Source organism: Idiotropiscis lumnitzeri, chromosome 10 (genome assembly GCF_059441095.1).
Source record: "Idiotropiscis lumnitzeri isolate Australia: NSW breed Sydney's pygmy pipehorse chromosome 10, RoL_Ilum_1.0, whole genome shotgun sequence".
NCBI lineage: Eukaryota > Metazoa > Chordata > Actinopteri > Syngnathiformes > Syngnathidae > Idiotropiscis > Idiotropiscis lumnitzeri.
The window spans coordinates 16,220,158-16,233,206 of NC_142400.1; the positions used below are offsets into that span (position 1 = coordinate 16,220,158).

The window sequence follows — 13,049 nt, forward strand, 5'->3', positions numbered from 1 at the left end:
GCACCGGAATTTCAAACAAGTGCTTTGAGAAGAAAAAAACTGGATGGCTAGAGAACTCAAGATAACTTAGGGAGTTATGTGCCAGGCCACCTGTTGAGAGAAAAGAGGAGGATTCATTCATCACATGCACATTTTTCCAAGAAGCTAAAAGTGTCAAAACGCATCATAGTCATTCTTGCATTATCTTTCTTGATAGGACTTACTGGTGAAAATAACCCCCTCCTATTTGATTCTCTTCAAGCATTCTTTTGACTTTAACTGGTGTTAAGAGCAAATGCAGGGGAGCAAATACTAATTCCATTCACTGGATGTCATACACAAACCCGGAGGGAAGGTTTTTTTTCGCTCTACTTTTGCAGAACATCCACTACGCCTCATGTATTTCATAAGTTAAACACCTCTTTAACTAGCTTGCTTGTGGTTAGCCAAAATCGAACCTTTTAGTTAACCACAATGCAACGTATAAATAAAGCATGTGTGTTTTAGTATTAGATAGGCAGTGCTGTGCTATTTTTCATAAATAATTTGTTTACCGTTACAAATACCAACAAGCAAGCAAATGTAAATGGAATGACCCAGCGAGGCACATTAAACATTTAACCCAAGGAATTGTGGGCAATTTGCTAAAATCTTAACCACTGACTTCCCTCCTCTCCATCTCAACAAATTACACCCCGACCTCTTCCTTCACTGTATGAGAGGCCCTCTGTATTACCAGGTGGAAGATGGGGACGTTAATAAGCCTCTTTATGTTTCCCCGCCTGCCACTTGATACATGGAGTGCAACAGCACCTTTGTTTCCTGACGACCTTAACAGCTTCCTCTGTCTGTAGTAGGTCACGTCCCACTTGAAAGTCATTGGAAATACAAGTGTGCCTTGATTTTAGATATAAATATAATTCACATTACTAAGGTACTGAGGAAACAAAAGGCAGCACAGTCATTTACAACTTTATAAAATGACTGAAAAGTGTCAAGTATTTGATTTTTTAAAGACGGGTACTTTAGATTTATAAAAATAATTCCATCAGTGTGATCATGAAGTGTACGAATAATTAATTGTTTTATTTTTATTTATAGTATTAAACTAATAAAATATTTAAACTACAATTAAAAAAACGGCCCACACTAAATATCACATTGTTTTCTAGACATTTTTATCCTCTTTTGTTTTAAATCTGATTTGAGATGGAATTATTTTTATAAATCAAAAGTATCTGTCTTTATAAAATAAAATACTTGCCACTTTTCAGTAAGGACCCAACAGTTGGTATGATTGGTCGACAGTGCAAGTATTCTAAATGATTCAACAAAGTCCTAAATTATGAATATAAGGTTGTTTTTTAATAAGCAATTTAATTACATTTTCTAGCTTTGCCGCAACTGAAAGCCAATAATTTTATGAATGCATATAAAATAGCGAGGTATTATTATGCCCCCTTGCCCACGACCCCACGTAGATCTCCTAAAGGCCACAGTGCACCTGCTGGGGTGGTACTAGTTGCACTGGGGGGGCTCTTAATAATGTTTTGTCCAGCTGTTAAGACTATAAAAAGTGGGGTGCCCAGGAAGAGAAAACACACGGGTTTGTAGTTTGTTGCCGGGAACTGTGGTATTTCGTTCGGTATACGTGTGCAATGCATTAGTGTGTGTATTACAACCACACGTGTGAGTGTTTCTATGTGTGACTGAGAGAATTGAATGCGTGTGGTGCTGTTATTTGTCAAATGAGGGCAGGTGCAAGGAGTACATAAACACACAGCTCGGGGCCAGAGGCTACGGCACACCATCAAACGCACACCATGAGGGCAAACGTGGGCAGCTGGATTTGTCATCCTGAAACTGAGAGCAGCGAGTCCACAAAAATGGAGTCAAAGGACTAAAATAAAAGTGCATTTGCACATATACAAATAGAGCCAGTACTAAAATAACTTGGGAAGTTTGTTTACGCGGTGTATGGCAGTTTCAGTACGCATTTATGTATGTGGGAATGTGTAAAGGAAAAGATGATGGTGTGTTAGTGTTGGTGGTGGCAGATGCTGGGGGTCTCATTTCCATTATTTCCATTCCATTCCCCAGGTGCTGCATGCTTTTCTGTCTGCTCACTAAAGCAGTGACACATGTTCCTGGCTTTTCCAGACCATGATTCTCTCTGCCACCGAATTACCTCAATTAAGGTTTCTTGCGGAAGCCATTTGGTCAAAACTAATGGGTCTTGGCACTATGCTTGGAAGACAGTGAAAGTGGGGCCATGGGATTGAGGGATAAAAGAGATGGAGTACAACATTGACAGGAGCAGCAAGAAGGATGTGTGAGGAGTGGAAAAAGCATTTGCAGGGACCTACAGGATTCCTTTAAGCAGACACTTGTCAGTTGGTCCGTAACAGCTAACTACCGTGGTGTAGTGAAATAACGCCGGTCCAACTTCGATATGGTCGACTTCCAAAATGTCATTTGCCATTGAAATGCAGTATATCACAGTAATGCTTACTACTTACCAACTTCTTGATTTTTGTGTTAGTTTTTTTTTTACCAAAATATTGGTAAGTCCAAAATTGTACTACATTTGTGCCATTCAAACTTCAAGGTGCGGCTGTACTTTTTGTGGCTGCTCTTTTTTTAACCCTGCCAATTCAACTTACATTTGAGACATGGGCATTCAGTGGGGACTCACATATCCAAATCAAACTTGTAATATCTCCATCACATTGCAAAATAATACATAAAAATGCTATATTCTCAATTTGTGGTATGACAGAGAGTGAGAGAGGCATTTTGCCTATTTTGAGGATGAATAACATTTTCACTCAAGCAAAAGACAGTTAAACCTTTATCTTTCAATACATCACCTCCATCTCCAGTATAGCAGTTCACAATCAATATTTATCTACTAACAGGACAAAAGCACAACTTTAAATACAATAGATTGTACTCACCACACACTTATTATTTATTATTATTATTATTACTTCTCAAAGGTAACTGATTGGCTGAAATAGAAACAGCTACTATAAAGGTGAACATGAACCAGCACTTGGGATTCCAAAACCCTCGGGCAGATTAGTCTGACATGGAATTGGATTGGACAAAAATAAATCTACAGCCATGACTATAGATTATGAAATGAAGATAACTGTTGGAAGAAAATTAATAAATGAATACAATTAAATCAACATTTTAAATAAAGGGCAGTGTTTCTGAATCCTGAACCACTGTGATATATCAATATCAAAACAAGGGACAGGAGGATGCTAATTGAGTGTTTTTGAGTCGGTGTAACTGTAGTTGCTTCGTGAAAAAGTTGACCATTGAAGTTGTTTTAAGGATTAACAAATGTGCTTCATTTTGCTTTGATCTCTTACAACCCAACAGTCCAAGTCTTTGAATGATTATGGGAAAATACAGCTCAAAAACTCCTGTTTTGAATTAATTCCCATGGTTTCATATACAAACTTTAGACAGAAGTGAATGACAAAAAAAAAAAGAACAGAGATGCAGGAGGACAAAAGCAAAAGACGACAGACTGTGTCTGGACTGACTTAAAACATCATCACGATCTGCCAGGAAAGGAACAAGGCCGTATGTGGCCCATTGAAGTTTGCGCTGACAAGAGCCGTCTCAAGTTCCATCCAAGATTTATTTATCAATTCTCTGATGCTGACACGACGTGTTTTTAATGTCAGAAATAAGGTTGTGTGTGGATGAAGAGGCCCCTCGCTCTTCCGTACTTCCTCCTGATTTCTTGCTACCATTTAAAGCGTGCTAGGTGACAGGCAAACATTCCACTCAATCCAACAATTTACCCCTTCAAAGCAAGTGTCTTGAGTGTGGGGGTCAGACCATACTGAAGCAGACTTTGTAGAGTTTTTTTTTTGTTCCTTTAACCTTCTCAACACCGAACCACAATGTGTGACTGCAACTTCTGTTGCTTTCATTGAGCAACCATGAAAATGAGTTTGACGTTTGTCTCTCAGTGTTTAAAGCCATTATTAGTAATTTAAGGCATAAAGGGTAAAGCGTACATATGGTATGTTGTGATAGTTTGAATCATATGCAGGAAACATTAAAATTGCCTAGGAAGAATGTTCAGCCGAGGAGAATGTTGGAAAATTGAACGAGCGCAACCTCCAATGGCTCATCATCGGGACTGAGTAGGCAATCAGCTGCGGCATTGGAGGTGAACAGGAGCAACAATGAGAAAGGTGGAAAGGACTGTGGGAATATACAGACTTGTAAGGGTCTGGGACCAGTCGCCATTATTTGTGGAGCATTTATTGAATCATAAATTATGTGGTAGTGTACAAACATACATTTTGATCCAGTCTTATTATACTTGATGGCAGGTAAAAGAATGCATCCAAAAATTCTTGAAGAGGCTGAAATTCCGTGACACCAACTCACCAGCATGAATATGCACTTAAACCATAACCATTGATTTTGAATGCTAAAATATAGTTGATGTATTATTGTTATACGTAAGTTCTCAAACTCATATATTAGTGTTTATTTATTGTGATAAAAATATTGTTACACATTGCTTTACTGGACAGTGGGCCATATTAAATTTGGGCAGCGACAATTCCCGTTTCAAACAGTCAAATCACTGAAAGTGAAAGTGTGCATTAAAAACACTCGATGGTGGGGAATGGATTTCTTAAAAAATGTGTGGTGTGTCACACTCAATTTGCTGGCAAAACTGTGTAAGCATAGCAAGTGAACCTATCGTCTGATGCGTTGGCATTGAGTCCACACCACACGCAATGTTTTTTTTTTATGCCCAGTCTTCCATTATTCTGCTTTTCCATCTGTTATTCTTTGCTCTTGGTATATCATTATTTTCCCTAATCTGCCCTATCATGCCTAATCAGTATTTTGAGTTACAGCTCATTAATATTCTTGGTTGTGAATTATTTTTTAAACACTTTTTTATTCATCAGAAATGTATCTTTTTGCAATATACTAGTGGTGAATAGTCTGAGACAGAAATATCTAAATGTGTATAAAACTGTTGACATTAATCCAACAGTAAGTCATAGCTCCCTGAAAATATATAAGATTTGTGGTTCAATTTAACAAGACCAAGTCCACATACAGTAAGTACATTTGTGACTTAAATAAGACAAGATGACTATTTCAGTATTCATTCAGTATTATTTTTTTAACAGGTTGTGTGGTTACCTGCGAGATTTTTCTAATGTAAAATAGTTACCTTGGCTCAACAAAGGTTGTTTTCCGACTGATTTTATATTTACCTTCCGAAATGAAAGCTCAAATTATTAAATAAGTCTTGTATGATGCTCATACTCTGACATATTTATATGAATGTATAGCGTTTTCAAGCGAGTTGTAATCTCTCCATCTCTGAACCAGAGAGCTTACATTGAAGAGATACAGACATGTTACTCTGGTCTTGCTGCACACTCGGAATAAACAAATCTGGTGCCGCTCTCTTTAAGTTCCTGGAGGTCGTAGTGAATGGTCACATAAACGATCGTGCCAAAATAGGCAATGAAATAGCACAAAAAGAACAATGAATAGGATAGCTGTTAGCAGACGCGCATGGTTGCTAACCAGCGCTACTTGGCTACCATTAGCGCTTTTGTACACGGCTGCACCTCATTAAAAAAAAATGACCAAAAGTTCTGCGCGCATATGAACCGATGGGAAATATGCACGCCAAAGAAAATAGTCAAAACGAACCGTAAAAATGGTTTTCAAAAGCCGTTCCACTCCTAGTGTGTATGTGTGACTGGCAGGAAAGGAATGTGACTAAACCAACATGACTGACTGCTGAGGACGTATGCAAATAAAGGCATGGAAATAACCATTTATCGAGTCAGAAAAAAAACAAAAAAAAACTATCAAGGACATTTCATTCATTGGACGATAACGCGATATTGGAATTATCGTGACAGACCTACCGTACTTTTCGGACAATAAGCCGCTACTTTTTTCCTACATTTTGAACCAAGCGGCGAATACAACGGTGCATCTTTTCTGTGGATTTTTTTTCTCCAGTAGGGGCGCTCTATAGTTGAGAAAACACACTAAATAAATCTCGTGCCTTATAGTACGGAAAATACGGTAATCATATGATAACACATGGCATATCAGCTGATGGAAAAAAATGGTATTAATATTTACAAAAAGTCAATTATATTGTTAACCACCGTAGACTGTATTTGTGTCATTAACTAGTCTTCTGTATTCACTGTGGACTGCAATAAATAAAAACTGCTCTGAGGGTTTAATTACAAAAATGACACAAAAAAAAGAACTGAATGAATGACAATAAGAAACAGATTGTGTTTTCATCACAGAACTGTGTCATTGAGATCCAAGACTGACTTCACAAACGTAATTAAAAAGTGTCCCTAACATTAAAACACAGGGTGTAACTGAAATGATGACCAATAACTATAACTTTTAACTATTCATCATATGAGCCATTTATGTAACCTATTTCATTATTGTTGGAAATCCCCTTTCATCTTTAAAGGTCGTCAGACACGCGTATTTATGACGTTGAATCATTTTGTAGGGACGTATGAACATTTCAGACTTTGCAAATGTTACAGTCACATGGTAAAATGAGAGGTTTCCATGAGATTATAAAGTATGTAGAAGATAAGATTACACAGTATGTAGAACACTGTAGAACTGCTAGCTAAAACAAATGGAGACGGCCGCAGTGTGTGGGACGTCCGTGTGGTCAGTGTGTCACTAAACCTGAGGTTAGCAGTGGCTGCACGCCACGGCAGGCGGGAATTACAGGTTTCATTTTGCTACTGCTACCATGATAGCTGCTACCAGAAACCACACACGGATATAACAGAATACATAACAAAGGGGTTCCACTGACAATCACATATATTGTTCTTAGAAATTGTATGTAAATGAAAGGAAAATCAGATTAAACAATGAACAGAAAATAACTCAGACTGGATGGGGAGAGAATATAAACAGTGTGCAGGATTTTGTTACCGCAAAAAACTAGAGCCTGAATCATGTGTCACTAGTTGGGCAAAAAAGTAATTAGTAAAAAAAAAAAAAAAAAAAAAAGAACAAGACTGATCTCACTGGTCTGATGAATTTTGAATGTTATCTGATGTTTAAAGTAGCAAATCATGTTTTGGTTAAAACGGTTTTATCATGATTAAAAACAATTAGATTACACATCTGAGTCGAACACATGAAACTACTGGACATCAACGCTGTGCAAAAAATTAATATCAAAGAAGTTTTAATTTTCTGAATTTATTCCATCATTAATCAGTTTTGAAGGCCAAATGTAAGCTACTAACTATGCTGCCGGTTGAGTTAAAACTGCTGCCACTGTGCAGTCATTTAAAAAAAAAAAATCTAACCAAGTCTTACAACTTTTTGTGGTTGTGCGCCAGTCTTTTTCAGTGATTTCAAATGGTTGACAGCTGCTTTAATCTGAGGCCAAAATAATTTTGAGGAAACTTTACCTGCCTGTCAGTTCCCTATGATTAAAATTGAAGCTTTTGTGAGTTTGCCCCCTTGCTTTTGATTTTCTTTCTTTGGAGAAGGAATGGAATATCATTCCAAAGCAGCTCTCCCACGAAGGACACTGACCAGATGTGTTATCAGCTAGAATCAATATGAAACGCCTTGGACTTTTGAGAAACTAACATCAAAAGAGAGGGGGAAAAATTTACTTTAAAAACAACTTATTATTCAAAAGCTCTTGCTAATTCAGAGCGTAGCTTCAGTCGCTCTATCTATGTTTGAGTGTGTGTCAGTCATGTGACTGACATGTGGGACTCCCTGGCCGGATATAATTGCACACGCTGACGGAAGTGGCCCAAGGAATCATTTTGATATAAATAGGTTGGAAGTGACCCGCACCACGAACGTAAACAAGACCATACACATTGGGTGATTTAACTCTTGTCAGTGTTACTTACTTTGTATTTCACACAACAATGTTCATAGTTTGAATTTCTACAAGCTTGACAGATGCAGAGCAATCATTTTAAAGTTCTTTTAAGTTGGAGTTAATTTATTTTGGAATGATCGTCATTTAGCTTCAATTATTATTTACAAAAATGTTTTAGCCTGTTCCAAAAGTATTTATGCAATTTGGCCCTCAATTTTAAGTGCGCTTTGAGTTTTGTCCCCATATGCGATTGAGTTGGATACTCCTCGTCTAGGCAGTGGCCATAAAGTGAAAGAAGAACAAACAAGTCCCAAACCTGCTTCCAATTCTGGATTGGGTAATCAACGTAAAATACCCAGAGCCACTCTGTCAGAAAGCCACATTAAGAGAAATGTTATGCCACTGCTAAGATGGAAAATGTTATTAATAACAGAACAGAATGCCACTGTGTCAGCACTTTAAAGAGAAACAGAAACCTTTGTTATTGCTGTAAAAGCAATACAAACTATGTCGCCACAAAGATTTCAAATATGCTTATCTCCAATCAGTTTGTGAAGACAATGAGCAAGCATAAAAAGATCACATAGACTAGCCCTGTATGTCAAACAAATGACAAATTTCACAACGGATGATAAGAGGGAGAGTACTTTTTGTGTTTTAACGCATTCACTATCATAGACAGGCAGCTATATCATAAGTATAAAGCCGGGAGGGCTTGCAGTGATTGCGTTAATGCCATCCGATTGAACGCTCTCTTTGCGAGCTGCTGCAAACGACAAAATGGGATACCCCTGGGATAGACAATCCTAATTTCTGAAACATTTACAGTAAATATTTGCAATTACATTGATGCAAAAAGTGTGGGTGTGTGTCTCTGTGCATTAGCGTACCAAATATTTTGCATTTTCTTCCAGGTTTTTTGGGAGTGGAAAGTGACCAGGGTTGAGTTGCAAACAAATGTTTTATGTGGATGCACTGAAATGAAATTCTAAGCGACTTCATCATTGTTGCATGAACTGATAGAAGACAAAGCAAAAAGTCCAGTTGAATGATGCAATGCCATCAGAATGCAATGACCTGGATGAATGAAAATATCGACAATACTGAATAGAATCACTTCAGGAACTGCTTCCATCCTTTCTCAGTTCAGTTGAGCTCAGCTACAAGCATGTTCCACAAGAGGAACTCCCCGGACAAGACAGCGAGCTTTGGTGGGCATCTCCGTCTTACTGCGTTGCGGCACTAACATTCCGTGAAACTGGTCCGTCGTACAAAAGAAATTGAGGGCTGCTGCACCGACTAGAAGCTCGCCATGTGTTGCCACACTGAAAGTTTACATTCATTCAGTGACCCTGGTGGGTGCGGAAATTATTGAGCACCAAGCAACAACATCTAGTGCTCCTTTGACAACCAGACAGACATCACTATGTCCATCCTTTTTTTAGGGGACATATCCATTAGTCACAAAAGTTCGCTATTCGTGTCGGGGTTCACTGTAAAACCAAACTAAAAGTTGCAAAAAGCTACTCAACTTCAAACATTCATCGGCAATTTCAAACATGATTTTAATACCTTGACATTTAAGCTACAAATTTAGGGAAAACGTCACCAATATTCAGCGCTTCTTTTCCTCCTAAGCCCTTAATGCAAGCTCCCCCACCAGCTTTTTTTTTTTTTTTCTCAAACCTGCACCCAAATGTCCAGATGTTAAAATGTTTTTCAAAGTATTCAAACCCAGTTCCAACAGAAGGCTGAGTGAGAGAAGAGGAATATTTGACTTCACTCCACGGGAGACCAGTTTCATACATTTTGGCAGCCACACAACAGTAAAAAGGTAGCTTTGCTGGTTTGGCAGCCAAAGACTGACGGCTTACCAAACAACGCAATCCTAATGAGTTGGAAAACCCCGAGCCCCCCAGAGGATTGTCCAGATGTGACCAACATGAAAAGCGCTACTGTTTTAATTTGACTCGAACAAAAGGCAAAATGCTGAAATTGAACATTACTATAGCAGACAATCTGAAGCAAAAAAAAATAAAAAATCTCGCCTCCATAAGCACTTCCAACACTTAGCCCCCTACCAAGTAGAAGACAAGTCGCTATACATTTACATGACTGAAATAGTGACTGTTTTCATTTTATATGATGACTATGTAAAGGAACAATTTGTAATGCTTTTGTGGTCATGATTAATGATGGAACTCCAAAATATCACCCAACTCTGCCGTTTACTTTGGCTTTACTTTCGGCTCTATGGACAATTTCATTTCATTGCTGAGCTGTCTACCCCGCACGTTTACTACTGTAGTTTCCTGATCTTAAAATGCGCTCTGCTGACGCAATAGAACATTTTTTTTTAGGTCCGGTTTTAAAAAGAGAGCATATGTAGCAGGTGAGTCTAAGCTTGAGCCCCTGCCATAACCCTTTCACAAGTTTTGTCAGTGAAGTAGTTATTTAATACTGGTAACATGCAGATGTACTGAACAAAACATGTACTTTGTGGCGGTTTAAAGCAATACAAAAATGGGGGTATAGTTGAGCAGATGTCAGTTGATGAAGATCTAACATTACCTGGAGCTTTGTAAACCTCATTGATAAGGCTTTCGCTGAGTGTCAAGGGTGCCCCATGCGTCCAGCTCTGCCAGATTGCTTGGAGCAGATGCGTCTGGGCTCTTGTGGCCTGCACAGTGAAGTGAGGAAGCTCCAAAATGCACTCTGTGGTGGGGACTGAAGACCTTTTACTCCTGCAAGATAATGAAAAGCAACAGAGAAAGAACGATATGTGAAGGATAGTACAACTGGAGTCAAGGTACTTGCATGATAATGTTAGTCAGATACACACGGAAAAAATAAAGCACTGGTGGGAGATTTTGCTTGACTCTAAATTATGATGTATGATTTGAAAAAAAAAAAAAAAAAAAAAAAAAACATTTCCTTGATAGAGTCTCAACAGCAAGATATGGATTCCAACATGGAATGTTGGTACCAGCCAAGCTTCTTGAGCTATTTGGCAGATACTTAGGTAGGCTGCATCTTTGATACCGAATCCTCTCTCAGCTCAGGCCAAATTGAAACAATGATTTATGTGAAAGGATGTCGAGCTTACAAACCTAACACGGAAAAGAATCTCGAAACAGTTCAAATGTAATCTTTCGAGAGCGAGATGACTATGTGTCTATGTAAATGCATGCTTGCGAAAGACAGGGAGGATGAGGTAACAGCAGTTGGATCGGTTTCCTTCAAGTTTATGTCCATCAGACCCTCAATGGACCAGAAACTCAATTCAAACACAAACAACACAGTGCCCTTATGCCCTGCTAGCTGTGCACATCCAAAAGACTCTTAAAATACATGCCTTTTAATTCAACATCGGGTTTTAAAATTACTTGCAAGGTGAGAACTGATTTTAATTTGGGCTGAGACAACACCACCACCACAGGTACAGAGTCCTAAACAGAACACATTATGTGGTTCACTTTTGTGTATTCAAGATTGATACATACAATAAATTCAGTGTTTGTGTGCAGCATACTTTTGATTACATGACTACAAAGATGAAAATACAACAAGAGAATATTTTTCTTAAAAAGTCTGTGATGTGAAAGAACATCAGAGTTAATTTAATCACACAGTCACTTGGATCAGATCCCATTTAAAGTATGCGGTATGTCACGGGGTTTCTCCCCTACTAAGCAGCTCTGCAATCGTTTAACTTCTCGACTTCTCCCTTGCTCTACTTTGAGTGTCTCGATAGCTTTCCCTTTATTCTGCTCCTGGGTGGTTCCGCAGGGTGACACGACCTGTTAGCTATACACAGACGGGTGCGGAGAACTAAACCGCATGCTGGTTTTGGGGGAGGTGAGGGTGTCGTGCAACTAAAAGACATATTGGCAGTTTGATGGAAAGAAGATAAAAGCAAAGAGAAAATGTGACAGGGTCAACAGGTTTCACTTGATAGCGTGCATATTTCTAATCCACAGCTACATATGGTGCATTTGACAAGCATGCTTCTCAACTATTAAAATCACCACTGTTGCATTCTACATAGCTTGACTTGCAACAGATTTTCATGTGTTTGTGCATGCCTGTGTGCATGTGTACACAGAGTTACATTTTGCTCATGTACAAAAGAAAGTGAAGGGAACCATGCAACAATAATGTGCCCCACATGCAGAGCAAATGTGTCTGCAAAGCCACTTCAATAGGCGGATTGGCAAAGGATAAAGGTTTGTTGGCTTATTCAAGTGTGATTCCAAGGGTGTTGTCATGCGCATGCAGTCCTCTAAAACCGTAATTATGCACCTGCTTTTATTATATTATGCCCAACTCATCGTAAAAAAGCAATGTGGATGGACTTAAATCAGATGCAGATAGTCTCATTAGAGTCGGGATGTTTGATGTGAGGAAAGCAAGACATGCTTCAGATTTCAGCGTGCGATGCAACGTGGTAAACAGCATTCCGTCAGAAATCATAGGGTCTGAAAGAAATTAGCGTGTCCAAAGTGAAGCATTTCAAGCCTAGACAGAATTTATTTACCACAGAAAACAAATAATCACATTTATTAGGGAGGGATGTTCGATGCCACTTGTTTCTCAGACCGAGAGCAGTATGAGTGCTCAACTCGAGTATTCAACGATACCACTGTTAATATTGATACATAAAAAGGTATCATCTTGGCATACCTTTACTCAAATATTATTTTCTTTCTTCATTGCATTGAACTGCAGCGGTATTGGATGGGGATTCTGTCCTCAAAATCAAGTGACTTGGACTCGGGTGCATAAAAATATGATTGGGACATCCCGATTTTATTCTACTGGTAAGATTTTACTTAAACAACCAGTGACTTTAGATTGTGTGTTCAATAGTGATATCAAAGCATTAGTATAAGTCTTATAAATATACAAACACAAAATGCATTTTTATGGGCATCTGCTAGATGTGCATGGCTTTATCTCCTGATCTTAAAACGGCCACGAGATTACTCGAGACAGTGGCGCATAACAACATCAGCCGTCAATACCTTAGAACAATGCTGGGTATCGGCCCAATATCGATACATGGTATTGGTACTCGCCCAACACTAGAATTGGCCATCTAACAATTTTTTTAATAAAACAGTGAAGTTGACTTTCCACCGTGGGA

At 38.6% G+C, this 13,049-nt stretch overlaps 1 protein-coding gene across 2 annotated transcripts in view; it reads right to left on the minus strand.

Annotated features, from left to right (window-relative positions):
* vps13b (vacuolar protein sorting 13 homolog B) overlaps positions 1-13,049 on the minus strand; it is a 303,806-nt gene that overhangs the window by 229,424 nt on the left and 61,333 nt on the right. For both annotated transcript variants that reach the window (XM_088306201.1, XM_088306202.1), the window contains exon 17: positions 10,475-10,647. In XM_088306201.1, coding sequence (XP_088162327.1) covers positions 10,475-10,647 — 173 coding nt within the window. The remainder of the gene's footprint in view (positions 1-10,474; positions 10,648-13,049) is intronic.